Source organism: Scyliorhinus canicula, chromosome 6 (genome assembly GCF_902713615.1).
Source record: "Scyliorhinus canicula chromosome 6, sScyCan1.1, whole genome shotgun sequence".
Lineage (NCBI taxonomy): Eukaryota > Metazoa > Chordata > Chondrichthyes > Carcharhiniformes > Scyliorhinidae > Scyliorhinus > Scyliorhinus canicula.
In genome coordinates, this window is record NC_052151.1 from 182,454,381 (window position 1) to 182,477,054 (window position 22,674).

Below are 22,674 nucleotides of genomic sequence, written 5' to 3' on the forward strand. Positions count from 1 at the left end.
ATGCCGGGAGGAGATGGGTTTTGGCAGGAGCTGCCGGGTCAGCAGAAGTCAGCTGACTCACGGAAGTACCATGGAGGGTGCGTCGCGGCTAGGTGGGGTCCTAGCCTGGGGGGGTGGGGGGGATACCGGGTTGCTGCTGGAATGGCCAGGAAGGAGCTGGCGTGGGCCGGGGGGGTAGAGGAGAGGCGTTATCGCCATGGGGAACGGGTCAGGTGGGGCGAGCTGGCCTGGGGCGAGCAGTCGATAAGCTATGGCTAGCCGGCGGGGGAGAGGGGCAGGTTGCTCTCTGATTCGGCTGATTACCTGGAACGTGAGGGGGCTGAATGGGCCGGTTAAGAGAACCAGGGTATTTTCTCATCTGAAGGGGCTGAAGGCGGACGTGGCTATGCTCCAGGAGACCCACTTGAAGGTGGTGGACCAGGTTCGTCTGAGGAAGGGGTGGGTGGGGCAGGTTTTTCACTCAGGATTGGACGCGAAGAACCGGGGGGTGGCGATCCTGGTGGGGAAGAGGGTGGTGTTCGAGGCGGCTGAGGTGGTGTCGGACAAGGAGGGCAGATATATTATGGTGAAGGGTAGGCTGCAGGGAGAGACGGTGGTGCTGGTTAATGTATATGCCCCGAATTGGGATGATGCCGGCTTCATGAGGCGCTTGTTGGGCCGCATTCCGGACCTGGAGGCAGGGGGCCTGATCATGGGGGGAGACTTTAACACAGTGCTGGATCCCCCACTGGACCGGTCCAGTTCAAGGACGGGTAGGAGACCGGCGGCGGCCAGAGTGATGAGGGGGTTTATGGACCAGATGGGAGGGGTGGATCCCTGGAGGTTTGGGAGGCCGAGAGCGCGGGAGTATTCCTTTTTCTCCCATGTCCATAGGGTCTATTCCCGAATAGATTTTTTCATCCTGAGCAGGGGATTGATCCCGAAGGTGCAGGATGCAGAGTATTCGGCCATAGAGATCTCAGACCATGCTCCGCACTGGGTTGATCTGGAGATGGGGGAGGCATGGGACCAGCGCCCGCTCTGGCGCCTGGATGTGGGGCTGCTGGCTGATGAGGAGGTGTGTAGGAGGGTCCGGGGAAGTATTGAGGGGTATCTTGATACCAATGATACGGGGGAGGTCCGGGTGGGGATGGTCTGGGAGGCTCTGAAAGCAGTGATCCGTGGGGAGCTGATCTCCATCCGGGCCCATAGGGAAAGGAGGGAGAGGAAGGAGAGGGAGAGACTGGTGGGGGAGCTCCTGGATGTGGACAGGAGATACGCGGAGGCACCGGAGGAGGGGTTGCTGGGGGAACGGCGCAGTTTGCAGGCCAAATTTGACTTGTTGACCACCAGAAAGGTGGAGACACAGTGCAGGAGGTCGCAGGGCACGGTATATGAGTATGGGGAGAAGGCGAGCAGGATGTTGGCGCATCAGCTCCGCAGGCGAGATGCGGCTAGGGAAATTGGTGGAGTGACGGATAGGGGTGGGAATGTAGTGCAGAAGGGGACAGAAGTAAATGTGGTCTTTAGGGACTTCTACGAGGAACTGTACCGGTCAGAACCTCCGATGGGGAGAGGGGGGATGGAGAGCTTCATGAACAGGCTACGGTTCCCAAGGGTTCAAGAGGAGCTGGTAGAGGGGCTGGGGGCGCCGATAGAGTTGGAGGAGCTAGTCAGGGGGATTGGACAAATGCAGTCAGGTAAGGCGCCGGGGCCGGACGGGTTCCCGGTGGAATTTTATAAAAAGTATGCGGATCTGGTGGGCCCCCTGTTGGTGCGAGCTTTCATGAGGCATGGGAGGGTGGGGGCTTTGCCCCCGACGATGTCGCGGGCACTGATCTCTCTGATCCTAAAGCGGGCTAAGGACCCCTTGCAGTGTGGATCATACAGGCCTATCTCGCTCCTCAATGTTGACGCTAAGTTGCTGGCGAAGATCCTGGCCACCAGGATAGAGGACTGTGTGCCAGGGGTGATACACGAGGATCAGACAGGATTTGTCAAGGGACGGCAGCTCAACACGAATGTGCGGAGACTGCTAAATGTTATTATGATGCTGGCAGTGGAGGGGGAGGCGGAGATAGTGGTGGCGCTGGATGCGGAGAAAGCGTTTGATAGAGTTGAGTGGAGGTACCTGTGGGAGGTGCTGGAGCGGTTCGGATTCGGGGAGGGATTCATCAAATGGGTGAGGCTGCTCTACGCGGCTCCGATGGCGAGTGTAGTTACAAATGGAAGGAGATCGGAGTACTTTAGGCTCTGCCGTGGGACCAGGCAGGGGTGCCCCCTGTCCCCCTTGCTCTTTGCACGGGCGATTGAACCTTTGGCTATGGCGTTGAGGGAGTCAGGGAGGTGGAGGGGTCTGGGGTGGGGAGGAACATCGTGTATCGCTGTATGCGGACGACCTGCTGTTGTATGTGGCGGATCCAGAAGGGGGAATGCCGGGGGTGATGGAGCTGTTAGCGGAATTTGGGGGCTTCTCTGGCTATAAGTTAAATTTAGGCAAGAGTGAGGTATTTGTAGTACACCCAGGTGATCAGGTGGAGGGAATTGGGAGACTCCCATTTAAGAGGGCAGTGAAGAGTTTCAGATACTGGGGGTGCAGGTGGCCAGGAGTTGGGGGACTGTCCATAAGCTTAATTTTACCAGGCTGGTGGGGCAGATGGAAGAGGAATTTAAAAGGTGGGACATGGTGCCGCTATCGTTGGCGGGTAGAGTGCAGTCCGTCAAAATGACGGTTCTCCTGAGGTTCTTGTTCCTTTTTCAGTGTTTGCCCATCTTTATCCCTAGGGCCTTTTTTAGAAGGGTTACGAGCAGCATCATGAGCTTTGTTTGGGCGCATGGGACCCCGAGGGTGAAGAGGGTCTTCTTGGAGCGGGGTAGAGATATGGGGGGGGGGGGGGGCTGGCGTTACCCAAACTCTCGGGGTATTATTGGGCGGTCGATGGTGCGCAAGTGGGTAATGGAGGGGGAGGGGACAGCATGGAAACGGATGGAGAGGGCGTCCTGTGGAGATACAAGCCTGGGGGCCCTGGTAACGGCGCCGTGGCCGCTCCCTCCTACGAGGTATACCACGAGTCCGGTGGTGGCGGCTACCCTCAAGATTTGGGGGCAGTGGAGGCGACATAGGGGAGAAGTGGGGGGCTCGATGGAGGCTCTGTTAAGGGGGAACCATAGGTTCGTCCCCGGGAACATTGATGGGGGATTTCAGGGTTGGTACAGAGCGGGCATCAGACAGCTGAGGGACCTGTTTATTGATGGGAGGTTTGCGAGCCTGGGGGAGTTGGAGGAGAAATTTGGGCTCCCCCGGGGAACATGTTCAGGTATCTGCAGGTAAAGGCATTTGCTCGGCGGCAGGTGGAGGGATTCCCTTTGCTTCCCGCGAGGGGGGTGAGCGACAGGGTGCTTTCGGGGGTCTGGGTCGGAGAGGGGAAGATATCTGATATCTACAAGGTTATGCAGGAGGCGGAGGAGGCGTCAGTAGAGGAGCTGAAAGCTAAGTGGGAGGGGGAACTGGGGGAACAGATCAAACATGGGACATGGGCTGATGCCCTGGAGAGGGTTAATTCTTCCTCCTCGTGTGCGCGACTTAGCCTCATCCAATTCAAGGTGCTGCACCGGGCCCACATGACTGGGACGAGGATGAGTCGGTTCTTAGGGGGTGAAGACAGGTGTGTCAGGTGCTCGGGGAGTCCAGCGAACCATGCCCATATGTTCTGGGCATGCCCGGCGCTGGAGGAGTTCTGGAAGGGGGTGGCGAGGACAGTGTCGAGGGTGGTGGGATCCAGGGTCAAGCCAGGATGGGGACTCGCGATTTTTGGGGTTGGGGTGGAGCCGGGAGTGCAGGAGGCGAAAGAGGCCGGTGTGCTGGCCGTTGCGTCCCTAGTAGCCCGGCGAAGGATCTTGCTACAATGGGAGGATGCGAGGCCCCCAAGCGTGGAGACCTGGATCAATGACATGGCGGGTTTCATTAAGCTAGAGAAGGTCAAATTCGTCCTGAGAGGGTCGGTACAAGGGTTCTTTAGGCGGTGGCAACCTTTTCTCGACTTTCTGACTCAACGATAGGGTACGGGGACAGTAGCAGCAGCAACCGGGGGGGAGGGGGAAGGGGGAGAGAAAAGGTGGGGGGGGGGGGGCGGACAATGACTATGTTTGTTTATTTAATTTAAATTTATTTTGAAGTTCTTTTGTTGTTCATTGGGGTTGGGGGGGGTGGGGGATGGGATACATGCGTTGATACGTTCTGGGGGTGGTACGGTTATTATGGGTTATTTTGTTGCATTTCATTGTTTGTCGTTATGTTTTATATTTTCTGTAAAAAATTCCAATAAAAATTATGTTTTAAAAAAAAAGAAGAGACATGCCATCAAAGTGGCTTGCCTTGCACTCATCAGGAAATTATCGAACTGTAAAAGAGGAACAACAGTTTTTTTCATGTAGATTGTATTATTTTATGTAGCTTGTATTCTGTTGCAGTAATGGTATTAAAAACCTGGGTTACGATATATATCTGTGCAGTAATATTAAAGAACCTAGGGAAAGGTACCCAGACTGTTTTTGCTAAAGCTGCAATTAAGAGGTTGTAAAAGGTTACATCCTGATTAATTTTAACCATTACTTGTTTACAAAGAGATGCTTAATGAAACTTTAGGATTGCCTGGAGAGTAGATAATTTAAGTTTAAACTTGGGTAAGCCGTTTGTGGGACATCGGAATGGGACAGAGATGATGTAATAAATGGGAGGGGTCAGGTCTGAAGCCAGCAATTTTGGTTTTCGGATGATTTAGTCTATGACAAGGCAGAAGGGATTTGAAAGCTGTTAATGAAAGGGAAGGATGCCCCCCCCACCACCACCCCTGGCATATTTTTCAACTAGAATGTTGAAGAAAAGGAGCTCACTTGATTGCTCCATTTCAAAGGTATATATGAGCTCGGAAAAAAGCACATTAAGGTGTGGAACGAAGTTCATACATGCAGATATGGATTCAAAAATAGCAAACATATTACCTTTGTGTTGGAAATATGCAAAGGGTAGAAGGTTATTTGTCATTCCATCAAAACGGCATTTCTTGTGGAAACTGGTGAAGATGGTGGCACAGTGGCTTCACAGCGCCAGGGCCCTGCGTTTAATTCTGGTTTTAGGTGACTGTGTGGAGTTTGCATGTTGTCCCCGTGCCAATGTGGGTTTCCTCTGGGTGCTCCGGTTTTCTCCCGCAGTCCAAAGATGTGCAGCTTATGTGGATTGCCATGATAAATTTCCCCCTAGTGTCCAAATATAGATGTGTTACAGGGTTGCGGGAATTGGGCCTGGGCCGGGTGCTGTTTCAGATGTCGGTGCAGACTCGATGGGCCGAACAGCCCCCTTCTGCACTGTAGGGAATTCATGATTACGTTGGTGAGGTCTGGGCATAAAGGGGAGTTCATGGTAACGCCATCTATTTGGACATACATGGCACAGTCTTTTCATGCAGTATAAATTGTTGCTTCCTCTGTTCTGAGGAATGACCTCTGTTTGGTCATTTCTTGCAAGACAAAAAGCTTAGATAGCACATCTCGTTTTTACAGCAGTACTCTAGTTTTGTATTACCAAATTACTATTTTAATATCTGTAAGAGTTCAGGAAGCATAATGCCTCAATTTTCTCACTTTTTGATGCCCTTTTAAAAAAAAAAAAAATATTTAAGATTTTTTTTTGGGTTGGTTTTCTTTCTCCCCCATCCCCTCTATCAATGAGCAGACTCGGGTATACCTACTAGTTCTTAATACGGCACCCCTGAGTGACAGCTCAAGAAACATCAGGCATTGATTAGGCAAGGGCAGGCCTATGCTGAGTGGACTGCCACAAAGCTTGGTATTTTAGTGCCTACAGTGTCTGAGTTTACATCAACAATATCAATTCAGAAGTTCAGTGCCAACTGGTTAGATTTTTCAACAGTTTCAAATGCTTGAGTGAATCTGCGGAGGCAGATTGGGAATGAATAAAACGAGTTGGATTAAATATGTAAGTGGGTGGAGTACTGACATTTAATATGGACAAGTGTAAAATACTGGACATAATAGGCCCTATAAGTACTCATTGAGCATTGTGAAAATAGCTATGGCTGCATTTGAGAGATCGTGTTTTTAGTGAATTTAATTCTCAACATTCCTTCTGTGGAGCAAATGTCAATAAAATAGATATAATTTTGAACGATGCAAGAAAACTTTATGCACGCAACAACTTTAAATGTTTTTTGTACCTCAAAGCACTTTATTTGGGGTCAGCGCAAGCAAGAGTGGGAAGAATGGATGTTAGAATTGTCACAAAGGGAAGTTTTGAAAATGGGAAAAATAATGGCAACAGTGAGGAGATTCTGGGAGCAAGTTGCTTTAAACCCATCTGGTAGACGAGAGCAGGTTGTGGGTGTGTGCTTTGTGGTGGAAGAGTAGATAACCACAGTTCACGGAGCAACGGTGAAATACAAGAAGGTTGTGAAGGTAGGGCAGAGTGAGGCCTGCAAGGGATTTTACATGATGATTTTGAAATGTTGCCCTAAGAATCTTGAGAGCCAGTGATGATTGACAAGAAAAAGAGATCGGTGAGTGGGGAAGTATGGAATTTTATATGGTCAAGAGAGTTCAGGCTGCCATCTCCAGCTAACTCTGGAGATGCAAAACATCATTGCACTAGTTGACCAAATCCTGAGCTTCCTACCCCCAGGACATCTTCCCTTGTGATGACACATACAGCATTCTGAGAGTGAAGTTACATGTTTAATTTGTTAAAAATTAAGCTAAAACCTTCACATTAACTATTAGTTAAAAATAACGAGCTTTAAGCAAGTCAGTGGAACGTTAACCTGAAACAATTCTAGTGCTGACAGTGGAAACACCAAATAATACAGTTGTATTGTACTTTCTTTGCAATACAAGAATTGAAGGTGCAATTGCTGCTGAACAGTTAGCCAGCATTTGGGGCGGCATATGAGGTCGTCTTGCACCATTTCTGTGGTATAAATGTATCTCACTTTCCACATTCTCAGGAATTCCGAAACCACTTCACAGTGAATAAATTATTTTGAAGTGCAATCACTGTTGGGTAAGGAAATGTAGAAGCCAGTTTGTGCACATGGCGTTGTCCCAAACAGCAAATGAGATGATTGGTTAGTTAACCTGTTCTTTCATTGGTTGAGGGATGAACATTGACGAGGACAAAGAGAACTTGCTGCTCTTTAGCTAGTGCCATTGGATCTTTTATTTACATCTGGAGCAGGCAGATAAGACTTCTGCTTAGTATTTCATCTGAAAGATCGCTATCTATCGATACAGCACTCCTTATTGCACTGATATTTCAGTCCAGATTGTGTTGGGTGCAGTAGTCCGTATATACTAACCAGTTCAAAACAGGCATTTAACTGTGGTTTTGAAGTGTTAAGAAGAGCCCAACACCGTCTAATATTGAAAGGGAGCTGTCTGCTACCAGCTCTTTCTAATGTTATACATGTAACTGTCAGTAAGAGACTGGTGACCAGAGCTCTGCTGTAATTGTGAAAGTGTAACTTCTAACTGTTGGCTGACAACAATCTCCACCTGATTGCTGATTCCAATTGTGCCTACAGTAAGATTATTGATAAGTAAGTCGAGAGGTGTAGAATTCAGTGTGAATCATTGCTTTTGTAGATGAAGGAAATGAAAATGAAATACAGACAACACAAAATAATCAGTTAACGTGGAAGCAAGGGCGGCAGCTCCTTCGTCAGTGAGTATCTGCAGTCTGTTTTATTTCAAAATAATTTGATTCTGGCCTCTTCAGTGTTATATCCTGTATTGAGAGAGTAGTGAGCTGCTTTTCTTATTCAAAATTGGATGTGTAAAATTGGTAGAAATCTGATTTTAACAGATTAAAATATTACATTTTAAATTGACCATAAGGCTGTGTTTGCTGCCAATTCCGTGCATGTGCTGTTTTATATGCAGCCGCCGTCTCTATAGGGGGCAATACTACGTACAGGGCGGTCATTATTGGCCCTGGAATTGAAAATATTTACAATACTGGTAGCATCCAAGTTAACACTTTTTAAAAAAAAAATATTTTTATTCTCCTTTTTCACAATTTTTCTCCCGAATTTACACCTAGCAACAATCAATAACCAACAACAAATATCTCAAATCCCATAACAGTAACAACGATCCCATCCTCCCACCATGCCCAGACATCAGCCCGCATGTTAACATAAACAAATGACAAAGAAAAAAAAAGGAATCAGGGATTACCCATAGCCACCTTCAACATACACAGCCCCCCGCCCCCAAACTAATGTTCGATGTTATCCAGTTCTTGAAAGTGCATAATAAGTAGTGCCCATGACTTGTAGAACCCCTCCGAGCTTCCCCTCAGTTCGAACTTAACCTTCTCAAGGGTCAAGTATTCCAACAGGTTCCCTCGCCATGGGGCACAGGGTGGAGAGGCCGCTCTCCATCCCAGCAGGATCTGCCTTCGGGTGATCAACGAGGCGAAGGCTATGATATCTTACTCTGCACCCGTTTCCAACCCTGGCTGATCCGACACCCCGAATATGGCCTCCCGGGTCCAGCTTCACAAGCACCGCCTTGGAAAGTACCCTAAACACCGTCCAGTGCTCCCCAAGCTTTGGACAGGACCAAAACCTATGAACGTGATTAGCGGGGTCTCCTCCTCCCCCCCCCCAACGTTCACACACATCTTCTACCCCTTCAAAGAATCGGCTCATCCTTGCCCTCGTGAGGTGTGCCCTGTATACCACCTTCAGCTGTATCAGCCCCAACCTCGCACACGTGGTGGAGGCATTCACTCTCCGGAGCCAAGTTAACACTTTTAACAATGTCCTCCATAGGGCAGCACGGTGGCACAGTGGTTAGCATTGCCGCCTACGGCGCTGAGGATCTGGGTTCGAATCCCAGCCCTGTGTCAATGTCCGTGTGAAGTTTGCACATTCTTCCTGTGTCTGCGTGGGTTTCACCCCCACAACCCAAGATGTGCAGGGTAGGTGGATTGGCCATGCTAAATTGGCCCTTAATTGGAAAAAATAATTGTGTACTCTAAATTTTTTTTTTAATGTCCTCCATGCACCACTCACTCCAATTCTCACAGACCGGTCTGGAAATAGCAAGTGGCAAATGGGACCCACACTGTCTGCATACCCTCATCCCAACCCCCAATCAAAATGACACATCATGTTGGTGTCTTTTGGAAATCTATTTAAAGAAATGAAATATTGAAAAAAAAATGCCGGGGGAAAGAGAGTGACCAGGAAATGACAGCGCCACAGGGCTCTGGAAGCGTGGAATTGATTTAAATTTAAGATCAGTCATTTAAATAATTCAGAGGGATGGTCCACCTGGTTGTGTTTTTTTTGTGGTATGTATCATTTTATGGATACATGGGCACTGAAGTAAGAGTCATTAAAAATGTTAAAACTGCCAAAAATATGTCAGAGTGATTGGATTCTGCGCATGTGCTGAAGCACTGTTGGTGACCATCTTGTGCTGGCAGAAGCTAGTGTAACATTAAACATCATTATGTGCAGAATCAGAATGAAATATGATTCTGGATAGGATGCTCACTGTTCTCTCGTGTTAAATGGCCTAGTAGGTTCAATTTACATATCACATTAAAACTCGATGATTAAATATCTGATGTTTCTGCTTTCCACCTCCTCTATTCTCTTCTCTCTTTCTCCCCCCCCCTCCCAAAAATCTAAACAAGTAAACTGCTGAGTTTCTTGGTGCAGACAATGTAATGAATGGTGAATTGTTAACAATAGCCCTGTGCCTGGGAGCTTTCATTTTCCCAGTGACTATAGAGGCTGGTACTGAAAGAGATGTATCAGTTTGACCCTGCAGCTGGTACGGGTGACTTTTCTTCTGCTAATACTCACTGCAGTTAAGCAGAGTGTGGAAAAGTATTTGTGGTGTGTATATCTTTTCTAATAGCTGCATCATTTGTAACTGGTCTACTTTGCTGTACAAGTTGTGATGAAATTTCAAGATATTGTCACTAGGTTAAAAAATGTTCCTATTCGCTATTTCCCTAGATATTTACAGGAGGTGGGTTACACAGACACCATCATCGACGTGAAGTCAAGGCGAGCACGGGCACTACTTGGCCTCTCCAGCGATGACCTAGATAAATTATCGGAAAACAAGAACCTAGAGCTTGTTGTAAATGGTGGAGAAACTTTAATAAAAGGAACGAACATGATTGGGTAAGTGTTGACACTTCATATCACCAATATGTATTTACTGTGTTTAATTTATTTTGAGTTAAATCCAATGTCCTTTGAAATGTAATATTTTGTGTGTTTAATTTATTTTGAGTTAAATCCAATGTCCTTTAAAATGTAATATTTCTAAGTTTAAAAAAATATATATATACTATCAGTGCTGGGCATCTTTGATTTTTACACTTGTGTATATTCAGATTCTGCATTTTAACAGTTCATTAGAAACAACGAGTACGCTTTTGAACTTGTAAATCATGCAGATGTATTCCAATGCTGTGGCACATCTCGCTGCTTTACCATATGAGTTGACTAGAATTGCAATGTTGCCCAGTTGATTCAGTTTCCTCTATCTTTTCCACTCGGTGCAAAAAAAAATATTCATAGGTGGGTTCCTTGTTTTATTGGATACGGTATAAACAGAGACCACAAACCTAAATTTCTTAAATCAAAGTTTTAGTTCAATGTTAAAAGTTCTTAATACCTTTTTTGGGTTGTTACAAGTTTGCTATCTTCTATGGTTGCGTCCCTTATTAATCAAAACATAAAACTAGTGTTATTATTGTAGAAAAGTAAAATGGTTCGTCCTATTATCCAGAATTCATCCAGCAATTACCAGAATGGACAAAATCAGTCTTTGATAAAGTTTACTTTCCAACAGTTGAAGCAAACGTTTATCTGGATTTACTTATATTGCTGGTACTGACCTAATGTTAACAAAATGGGTGTTAGTGTAATGTGGTCTTACTCAGTGTGCTGCTCCTGGCTTGGTAAAATGTGGGTTTATGATAAACTGAGTGTTGCACCAAATGTGTATTCAACAACATTGAATGGTATGAGATATGTGAGATTTTGACTCCTTTTAGAATCATAGAAAACTTACAGAACAGAATGGAGGCCATTTCACCCATCTTGACCATGCCAGCCCAGGGACACCCAGGTGTCTTTTCTAATCCCACCTTCCTGCACCCGACCCTTTCTTAGAGCATATACTTAATTTTCTGTAGAGGTATCCCCTGTTTAAAATGCATTCTAATAGTGTGTTTTTGTTTTCAGCATAGCTAGTGTGCATGCGCAGTCTTTTTTAAACAAATTGCTACTTGTTTGCCGATTCTCCTAAACCCCATCCCCCAATAATCCCCTCGTTGTTTCCCTTCCCTGATTCTCCCGCTCACGCAACCTCACTGCTTCCTGCTCACCACCTCATTCACTATCCCCATCCCAAGCCCTCATACTTAAGGGCTTGGGAGAGGGAAGGATAGTGAAAGGCATTGAGTGAGCAAGGGAACAATAGGGATGGGAAGTGTGAGGGGGGGGGGGAAGAGAGCGGCGAGCAGGAGGGTTAGAGTAGGGAAGCAGAAAGATTGGGACAGGCAGTGAACGGGAGGTAGGGACTAGTAGAAAGTGTTGGTGAGTTACCAGGAGTTAGGAAGAGAATTGTTGGGCCAGTCAGTTTTAATGCCGCCAGCAGGCGTACAAATTTCAGGTCAGGAACATAACCTGTATCACATGATATCTTGCGTGAATGTGATTTTCGTTTAGCACATGAACATTTGCCATGTTGATTTATTCCTACTGCCCAGGAGCGCTAAACAAATAATATATATATGGTAATGAGATTACATTAATATGCTCCTGTGGTAAGAGGAAATAATTTTATAGTGCCTATAAGAATAGTTAATGAACCTTAACTTATGCCTCTTAATTGATATTTTGCTTTGCATTGATCCAGAGTGATATGCTTGGAAAAGGAGACATTTGAGTGCTACATGGAGAGAGAAGGGGGAATGGGACAAATTGAATTGCTGTGCAGAAAGCTGGCTTGGACTTGATGGGCTGAATGGTCTGCTGTGCTGTAACAAAGCTATGAATCTGGGACTAATTAGTAGTGCCATCATGATTGGAATAACTTGCTTTTGTGCTGTAAAATTAAATAAAAACATCTTGTGGCATGCTTCTGGGCCAAACAGTTATTCTTACTGCTTTGTGTTTTTTTTAAACAAACTATTTTTTAGTCAATTTTGAGAAACAAAAGTGATTAGCCTACAGACTCTCATTTACACGATATTGCATCTATGGCCTGATGCTCACATCTCGGAAAAGGAGTGAGAAGTACATGGAAAGTAATGTTGTATATGTTGTATAACAGTAATAAAAAAGACCAGATCCAACCAAGAGCCTTTCACTTTTCTCTTAATGGTCTATGACAAAGCAGATATGATTAGATTTGAGAGCAGCTTGTTCATCAACTGTGGAATAATGCATGGGGGTGGGGAAAGAATCATGACAATGATGAGATCTGAACCACAGCATCTTACAGAATCTTGCCTTTTACAGAGTAACAACATTCTATCTCTTCCTCCTCTCCTCCACCCCCCCCCCCCCCCCCCCCCCCCCCCCACAAATCTGTTACATTGCCGGTGTTGAAAAAAAGTGAAAGATTAAATAATATCGTTTTGAATTTTTTTTAAAAAGAAATTCCGGAGAGAGCGTTAAACCACTTTCGACTGATTCAGTAGATGTACTGGAAACATTGAATTTCCTTGAAAATGCAGCAGCAGAATTTAGTGATGAAGATGAAGATGATGAAAATGATGGAAAAGAGAGAACAATTAGCGATAGTTCGGTAGGTTAAATGATTATGTAGATGGCTAGATGTGATGAAACAGTGTCAGTTTGTGATAAATGTTCAGGTTCAATTCTGTAAAATTTTCTTCTGAAAATTCTTCTGCGATAGTCCTCTGATCGTGTTAATGTAAGCTTCCTACTCTAAAGGACCTAACTTTGCACAAAGATGCAGCATCTTCCAAATTTTAATATTAATTATTGTGTAATATAGTGTCTTTATACTACACTATCTTTCAAACAACTATTTCAGGTAGGACTAACATCTGAGCCGTTGTGAGTGACTGGTTGGTTCAGATGTGGGTTCAGATGTGGTCAATGTTTCATGGCAGAAAATTCAGTAACAAAATTGTGCACCAACCAAAACCACGCTCACTCTTAATTAAAGGGAATTCTAGCTACCTGATTTGAGACCAGGTATAGTTAAATACAGACTTCCTCCTCTACATCGAAATTTCCTGTTGAATAGCTGGGGGAAATTGCAACCGAGGGTGAAGAGACGGATCAACATTGATTTTGAAGACTAGATATAATGTTGCAGGAAAAAGAACCATTAGTTCAGATACTCTGATTCATTAGGTATGATTAGAACCAAATTAAGTCAGTCTCTCAGAGATAAACAACAGGAAAGGCATTAGAGGAGGATTGTCTGATTGGCTATGCCAGTAACTGCAAGAACGATGCAGGGGAGTAGTGCACCACTATGGACAGTGCCATTTGTGACTGGTTATTTTTGTGCTGTTGGTGGCACGGTGCCATAGTGGTTACCACTGCTGCCTCACGGCGCTGAGGACCTGGGTGTGATCTCGGCTGCGGGTCATTGTCCATGTGGAGTTTGCACATTCTCCCTGTGTCTGCGTGGGCCTCACCCCCACAACCCAAAAGATGTGCAGGGTAGGTGAATTGGCCACGCTAAATTGCTTCTTAATTGGAAAAAAAATGAATTGGGTACTCTCAATTTTTTTTTTAAAGAACTGTTTTTGTGCTGATTGCAGGTTCCAATAGAGAGAGATGAGGTCGTAGTTTTGTAAGAACAAAGCATCGAGTTGTTTTTTGAGGTATGATTGATTGCAATCTGAAATGGCTTCAAAGGCAGTTTTTAATGAAGATAGAAATGATGCAGAGGAAATAAGTGAGTTTGTAAAACAGTTTGTCATTAGCCTTTTTTGATGATGCTCAACAACAGAAAATCTGTCCTGTATAGTTATGAGGAAGGTTGAGCAGTGTTGGCTTTGTGAAATATTCAAAGTCTGTCAATTGCAGGTTTTCGACTAGAGACTAAATCAGTTATTTTGCTGTGGAAAGTTCTGGTAATGCTCCAATAAACAGATTAGAAGGTGGAAGTGGTGTCACACTAGAAAAGATCAAACAAGTCACTTGGATCCACAGGTCATAAATAGCCAGTGAGACTAATGTCAAAGTCATTAACCTCTTTGTCTATGTTATCTAAAACCATGGGCTGGATTCTCCGTTTCTGAGGCTTAGAGAATCCACGGGAGGTTCACGACAGGAAAATCGGAGCAAACCCCTCAACGATTCCGGTACTGGTGAGGGGCTAGCACCGGTGCCACATGAAACCCCTGCGGATCATGCCAGAAACAGAATGGTCGGGTCCTGGGCTGCGCGTGTGCAGGGCTGACGAGTTGCACCGTAAAACATGGCGCCGGCCATGCTCGAACCCTAACCCACCAACAGCATTTGCCCAGTCCTTGCAGAAGCCAGCCCCACCCTCCCCCGCACGGATTCCGGATGAGTGGCGGCGCTGAACATTCCACAGCCAGCACGTCAGGTTTCCGTCCACTGGGACCACATATGGCCGTGCCGTCAGGAACACGGCTCATCGGGGACCGGAGCATTGCAGATGGGCCGGCCGATGACGCACCAACAACGTTGAAGCGGTGCATGTCACGATGATGCTGGTTTGGAGGGGGCAGAGGGGCGGAGCATTGCAGACTGGCGTTAAACCGGCGTCGGCCCTGATTTCAGCGTCTGAATCCATTCTCCGCCCGATCGTCGATCACTTTCGTCACCAGTCTACGGAGAATCCAGCCCCATGCTTCTGTGCAGATGACAATATGATCAAGGAATAGTACAGCACTAAAGGTACATGGTAGTCGCCATATTAGACCCATTGTCATTTGGGTTGGAAATGGTATTTCCATTCTGCCCAGCAGCTCAGTTCATCATTCTACATGGATAGCCTGTGACATATTTGAGGCCTCAGTGAAATGTCCAAAAAGCAAGTGGCATTTAGAATGGTGCTACATTTCCTGCTGCTCAGCAGTTGTGCTTCTTCCCAGCAGAGGATTTCTGGCCTGCCTACTTTGTTCTTTCTCTACCACTCTGTATAATCATTGAGCTGATGCCTTGTTGCAGGGGCATCACCAGAAATTTTGGGGCAAATTTTAGACCCATATCATCAAGCGCTGCAATGTAGTCTGCAATTCTACTCCAGAGTACCATTAGACCTCCATGTTTGCTGTGGATTTTGTTGTTCCCTGTTGTACATTGTTGTTTTGCTAATGCTGAAGCAAATTGAAGGTGTTGCAAAACAGTTGATATCAGGCAGTGTGCAGCTAAAGAAACCAGCGGCTGATGTTTATAACTTTTAGACCTCTTTTTAGGAAATGTGACATGCCCACTGAAGAGGACTTCAAGGCAGAAGTGACAGTTCACAGAATCACAGAATAATACTGTGCAGAAGAGGCCCTTCGGCCATTGCGTCTGCACCGACGCATGAAAGGCCTGACCTGCCTACCTAGTCCCATTTGCCAGCACTTGGCCCATAGCCTTGAATGTTATGACGTGCCAAGTGTTCATCCAGGTACTTTTTAAAGGGTGTGAGGCAGCATACCTTTACCACCCTCCCAGGCAATGCATTCCAGACCATCACCACCCTCTGGGTAAAAAAGTTTTTCCTCAAATCCCCCCTAAACCTCCTACCCCTTGAACTTGAGCACCCTCGCAACTGACCTTTCAACTAAGGGGAACAGGTGCTCCCTATCCACCTGTCCATGCCTCTCATAATCTTGTACACCTCGATCAGTTGCTCCTCAAGTCTTCTCTGCTGCAGCGGAAACAGCCCAAGCCTGTCCAACCTCTCTGCATAACTTAAATGTTCCATCCCAAGAAACATCCTGGTGAATCGCCTCTGTACTCCCTCCAGTGCAATCACATCCTTCCTATAATGTGGCAACCAGAATTGTAAGCAGTATTCCAGCTATGGCCTGACTAAAGTTCTGTACAACTCCAACATAACCTCCCTGCTTTTGTAATCTGTGCCTCGATTGATAAAGGCAAGTGTCCCTCTGCCTTTTTCGCCATCCTATTAACCTGCCCGTCTGCCTTCAGAGATCTATGGACAAACACACCAAGGTCTCTTTGTCCCTTGGAACTTGCCAGTGTCATGCCATCCATTGAATACTTCCTTGTCAAATTATTCCGTCCAAAGTGTATCACCTCACACTTTTCAGGGTTAAATTCCATCAGCCACTTTCTGCCCATTTGACCATCGTGTGTTATCTTTCTGTAACCCCAGACACTCTGCCTTCTCTCTGTCTGTCTGTCTCTCTCTCTCTCTCTCTCTCTCCACCCGCCCATATAGTAATCTATGTTGTTTATATAAAAGACGAACACTAGGAGACCCAACATAGATCCCTGTGGTAAGTCACTGGACACTGGCTTCAAGCCACTAAAGCAACCGTCTGTCATCACCCTCTGTCTCCTACAGCTAAGCCAATTCTGAATTCACCTTATCAAATTACCCTGTATCCCATGTGCATTTGCCTTTGTTATAAGTCTCCCATGTGGGAACTTGTCAGAGGCTTTGCTGAAATCCATATAAACTACATCAACTGCACTGCCCTCACCTACACATCTTGCTCAAAAAACCCGAATCAAATTTGTTAAGCATGACCTCCCTCTGACAAAGCCATGTTGACTATTCCTGATCAAACTGTGCCTTTTTAAATGGAAAAAGATTCTCGCCTTCAGAACTTTCTCCAATAGCTTCCCTACCACTAACGTGAGACTCGCTGGTCTGTCGTTCCCTGGCTTATCTCTACAACCTTTCTTAAATAGTGGGATCACAGTTGTTCTCCAGCAGTGATAATGGCATGCCACTGACCATGGATGCTGTTGTAAGGAAGGCTCACAGTAAAGAGTTCTGCCTGTGATTGACCAAGATAGTGATAGAGAACCTGGAGACTCTACATGGTTTTTTTGCAATAAACTGATGTTGATTCATCTTGTAACTTAGGTGTCCTTGCCAGATAGGAGGTTCATACTGAAAAAAGTATTGAGAAAACAGAAATAATATGGGTTTTAATGTTTGTTGGTAATTGCGAACCTGATGCTCGTAGAATGTAATATTTACAGTATAATATTTGAGGTTTTGGTGTAGATTCTTCATACAAATTCTATTTTGGTACCTTACATTAAAGGAGTCAAGACCAATTGTATTCAGATTATTCGGGCTGGAAGGGAGAAGGGACTGGAGGAAGAGAGGAGGGATGGAAGTAAGGAGGAGGAAGCAATGAGAAAGGACTGGTGACAACAAAAAATCTTTAGTTTACCCACCTTGACCAAAATGTTGGCTGTTCCACAGCAACTACTTTGGTGCAGTGCTGTCTGGTGGTGCATATTTGAATTGCAGTGAATGTTAAACTAAGCATAACAGCAGCTGACTATTGAAATATTGGAGCAGCCCTAGTTAAGTTAATGAATCTCATAACATTATGCTCACCAGGCCATATAAACTGGCAGTGCTAGTTTAATGTATTGCACAGTTGAACACATTATGGACTGCCTGAAAATCAACATAGTAATTTTAGAATATAATCCCTGAACATGCCTATGTTATGAAAGTATACTTGCGCTTGATGAGAATGGGTGAATATAGTGGCTACTGTGAAACACATGAAAGCTATTTTAATATTTGGTGTAATGATGAAAGATATATTTCACACTGGTAATTTTTGTTAACTGTGTAGATTTTATAGGGGTTGTTGAAATCTACAATGTGTGGAACCATTTGCTTGGTTCACCTTGGTTGCTGTTTTATTAGAGCAGTATGATGAGCATGATTAGTAATTGCGCGACTTGTCATCTTTTAAACAGTTTATCAACAAAGGAGTTTTATCTGATCCTACGGAAGATATGGACACTGAGGAAGCACTGAGAGAGTTTGATTTCTTAGGAAGTTCAGAAGATGACGGAGCAGGCGAGTCAAGAAGTGCAGGCGATGGAACAGAATGGGGTAAAATTTCACTATCTTGTTACCACATGGACAATCAATTTCCTGTGCCCGTAAAATTTTGTTTAACATCAAAAATCGTTGCACATGTAAGGGATGCACTATACGGTAACTTAAATACTTAAGTGTATCTGCATAATATCGACTATGATCTTTCGAACAAAGAAATTGTCACCTCAACTTCAGCAGATCACCTCAAATTACGTAGCTTGTGTGGAATTGGGAGAATGTTACCCGCATTTTAAAAAAGAGTACGAGGGTGTTAGCCGGCAGTTATACCATTCCAAAAAAAAGCATAAAATCTGCTGTTCATATCCAGTGTATTTATAATATGGCATGAGTTATGGTCTGATCTTCCTGCTGCTTCAGATAATTTTTGGTTTTCTGATCAATAGTGAAAGAAAACCACCTTAGTCCATGATTTCTAAAATTTCCATGCAATGCAAGAAATATGTGTCTAGGCGGGAGTGCGACTGTGTGCGTCCCGTGTGCATCCATGTCAAGCACATGGGTGCACGCATCACCCTCTGTGGTGGACACTCGTGTGTCTGTGACTGGTGTGCATGTCAGTATTTGTGTCAGATGTGCGGGCATAAATGCATGTGCCGGGCACATGCTGGCGTGTGTGCTGGGGCGCTGCACTGGGCATGTGTGTGTGAAGGGCCATGTGTGGGGTGTGTGCACGAAGGCGTTTGTGGGGTATGTATTGTGCACACAACCTCCCTGTTTTTATTGCTTTTGGGGGTGTGGAGGACACACCTTCCCCTTTTCACATCGGGGTGGAAGGGGTGGTCTCGCTGTGATTCGGGAATCATGCACATACCCAAGTGGACAGGAGTGCGCACTTCCCCATGCGCCTTGTCTCCTGCGTGATGGCACTAATTAAACATCAGGGTTTGCAGTATTAGGATTTGTGGTGTGGGGAGGTGCGTCTCCCTTTGTGAGGATGCAGATGGATTTATTTTGCTGATAAATTTGGCATTGTTCTACTTTGCTAATCTTATTTTTTTAAAGCCAATTTTCCCCAAAAAGAATAAGTCTGAGATGTGTATATGACTGTCTGTGTGGTTTCCTGGTGTTAAATTAAGGCTGTGTGTGCATGATATTAACAAACATGGTTCAATTGAAGAAAATTGGTTAAAAAGGCATATTGTGCAGCTTATTTGGAAATCATTGTGGAAATATTTGGATATAATTAGTTAATTTGAAAATATTTATTGAAAGGGTGCATGGGGTAGGTTTGAGGGCCATGGGGAGAAACTGTAAAGATCACACTTGGAGACTTGGTGGCTGCAGTTTTTGGTTTATCGTTTTGCATAGAGTTCCCTTAGTATTTTGAAAATTGCTGAACTGTAGAATTTAATACTGTAAGAAGTCTTACAACACCAGGTTAAAGTCCAACAGGTTTGTTTCAAATCACTAGCTTTCAGAGCACTGCTCCTTCCTCAGGTGAATGAAGAGGTATGTTCCAGAAACATTTATATAGACAAAGTCAAAGATGCAAGATAATGCTTTGAATGCGAGCATTTGCAGGTAATTAAGTCTTTACAGATCCAGAGAGAGGGCTAATCCCAGGTTAAAGGGGTGTGAATTGTCTCAAGCCAGGACAGTTGGTAGGATTTTGCAAGCCCAGGCCAGATGGTGGAGGGTGAATGTAATGCGACATGAATCCCAGGTCCCGGTTGAGGCCGTACTCGTGTGCGGAATTTGAGACAATGGTATGAAATTTGATAGTCACACAAAAGATAATGGCTTACAATATCAGTTAAACAATGCTTAACAATGAAATGAAACCCTCGTCACTGCTACCTTTTATCCTCAGTCAAGCAAAACCCATCTCCAGTCAAAATCCACTTCAAATACAGTTAACCAACCCAGGATTGCTTGCTTTAAAGAGATATATTGGATAAACCACTTTGAGAAAGGGAGATCCTTCGGGAACCAGCTGCAGATCTTTGCCTGAGTCAGGCTACTGGTAAAGGCCTACCTTTCTCTTCAGAAACTGCTGTTCTGTTCACAGGCAAAACCTTTTGAACTAAATTGCTTTGAAAAAAGCTGCTGGTCCATCCACAGTCAAATCTTTACTGAATCCCAGAACTGAAACTCAAGACCTGACTGCTTCAACCCCTGGCTCTTCCCCTTTACCACATTGTCTTACTAAAGTCAAACACAATGGCTGGATTCACGTTTTTGAGCCGGTGTGGAGGATCTGTGGCGTTTCACTCCAAGAAAATTGGTGCAACCCCTCACCGATCCTGTGACGCGTGAGGGCTAGCAGCCGCACCGCGTTAAAAACTCTGGTTCTCAAGAGATAAACGGCTGGAGAATGGCCGGATCTGTGGTCACGCATGCGCATGCCGATAACCTGCCGCGGTTGTGCCGTGAAACATGGAGCCAGCCGTGCGCAAACCCGACCTGTCAGATAGTCCCCCCCTGGCCACCCCCACCAATCCCCCCCCCCCCCCCCCCCCCCCCCCCAAAGCCCTCGCAGAAGCCCGTAGCACAGCTCCCGCCCCACTATTGCGGCACTGGACACACTCCGTAGCCGCCACGACGGATACCCGGCCGTGAGACCGCACGTCAATCGTGCGGTCGGGAACTCGCCCTATCGGGGTGGAGCATTGGGGGAGGGCTTCACGTGATGCACTAAGGCCGCCCCAACGGCTTGTGGCCCGCAACGCAATGACACCATTTTGGAGGAAGGGGCGGATCCCGATTTCGGCATCAGATGAGATTCTTCGCCCAATCGCCGATTACGAGGTTGGTGAACGGTGAATCCCGGCCAATGTCTCTAATTCTCTACTTGCCAGGGAACCGTCTTCACATCAACAGAGTTCCATTAGCCCAAATTTTTATGATGCTTTAATTATCCCTTGTAGCCAACGTGTCTTTTAAACCAGGACTTTTAAAAAAGATTACTGCAGCAGTCATACACATACTAACCCTAGCTTTAACCCTTACTGCATCAAATATATTATATATCTGAAATTCCTACATTCATCACATTTGTGTGTCGTTATGAAATCCCTTACTATTAATTATCACCTGCTTGTCTTTTTACATATTTCATTTTAGCTCCTCTCATTGGTGCTCTACTTTATCTATATCCTCATGATTATCTTTGTGCAGTCAACCCTAACATATGTTGCCTTTAAGTTTTATTTTAGGTTTAATCTTTCTATTGATCCATGTAATTCTATACTTAGTTGCACCTTGTTTTTGTTTCTGAGGAAAATTTATTTATTTTGTACTCCATGCATCTGCTGTTTGAAATTTCCCATTGCTGATCTTTCCTACTATTTGCAAAATTTTCAAACAATTGTAACCATTTTTAATCGTCCTGAATTGGAGCTTGAATGACATTGGCATTATTTTAGTGCAGGCAGCAAGGCCTAAGACTGCATCTAAACTTGGGCTCAAATTCCCATTGAATAAGAATTTAACTTGATCAGCAGCATGATTACGGGAGCAGTACAGAGGCTGGTTATTCTGTATCATATGGCTCACTACCTGATTCCTTGAAGCATCTCCAAGACTTGCAAGGCAGAAATTGTAACTGAATTGCCTGGATGTAGTTTCCTTTTTGTTGTAGTGAGTATACTTGGCACATTTCCTGATCTAAATTATATAACCCTTGATAACTGAGTAAAAAAAAGGACACGAAGTACCTGCAGTGCAGTGGCAGTACACAATTTATCTTCTGAGTACCATAGCCACTGAAGCACTGTGGTGTAAAGCATGGGTTCTCTAGCAGCTGATAAAGTCTTTGGGGGGGGGGGGGAATATCTGGACGTTACAGAAGGTTAAGCTTGAACAGTAATTTTTGTTTCAATTCTCTACTTAACTGTCCAAATAACCACAGGATAGGATTACATTTTAGGTTGTGGTGGCTGAGGCTGAAGAATGCTCCACATCCAAAGGTGGAACAGAGGAAGGAGCATGTACAAGAAGCTGAAGCCACAAGTAAAGATGTTTGCAGAAACATAGCACTCAAAGCGGTTGAAGTGGTAATGCCTTGAATAATGTATAAATGAAGACAAATATTTTTGAAATACGTTCGTTGGGAGGGGAAGTCAGGCTGCTAAGTGCAGCTGGTGACTGAGCAACAAGATTTCTAAGTATGTGTAGGATTGGATGCTGCTGGTCGAGCTTTGAATGAGTGCACGAGTAGAACCAAAATGGCCCATTGTTTCGCCAACAGTGGTGGAGGATGACAATGCACAAAGACATAGGTTAGAACAAGGAGCTGAAAAGGTTGTGAAACCATGGAGGCAATTGTAGATGAGGATAGGATTTCAAATTTGTATTAGACACTTGGAAATGATGGTGGTCGGGGAGCAGATCCACCCAACCTGCACATCTTTGGACTGTGGGAGGAAACCGGAGCACCGGGAGGAAACCCATGGACACACGGGGAGAACGTACAGACTCCGCACAGACAGTGACCCAAGTAGGAATCGAACCTGGGACCCTGGAGCTGTGAATCAATTGTGCTAACCACAATGCTACCCTGCTGCCCTGCAATTGCCCTTGTTCTTATACAGGAGGGGATTTGCTCAGCTTGTTGTGTCAGTGATCAATGAA

At 45.3% G+C, this 22,674-nt stretch overlaps 1 protein-coding gene across 3 annotated transcripts in view; it reads left to right on the plus strand.

Moving 5' to 3' along the window:
- strn (striatin, calmodulin binding protein) overlaps nucleotides 1-22,674 on the plus strand; it is a 117,057-nt gene that overhangs the window by 56,457 nt on the left and 37,926 nt on the right. For all 3 annotated transcript variants that reach the window (XR_005461055.1, XM_038800584.1, XM_038800585.1), the window contains exons 4-7: nucleotides 7,633-7,711; nucleotides 10,026-10,196; nucleotides 12,687-12,837; nucleotides 17,955-18,093. Coding sequence is in view for 2 of the 3 variants with exons in the window: in XM_038800584.1 (XP_038656512.1) it covers nucleotides 7,633-7,711; nucleotides 10,026-10,196; nucleotides 12,687-12,837; nucleotides 17,955-18,093 (540 nt within the window). In the remaining variant the exon portion in view is untranslated. The remainder of the gene's footprint in view (nucleotides 1-7,632; nucleotides 7,712-10,025; nucleotides 10,197-12,686; nucleotides 12,838-17,954; nucleotides 18,094-22,674) is intronic.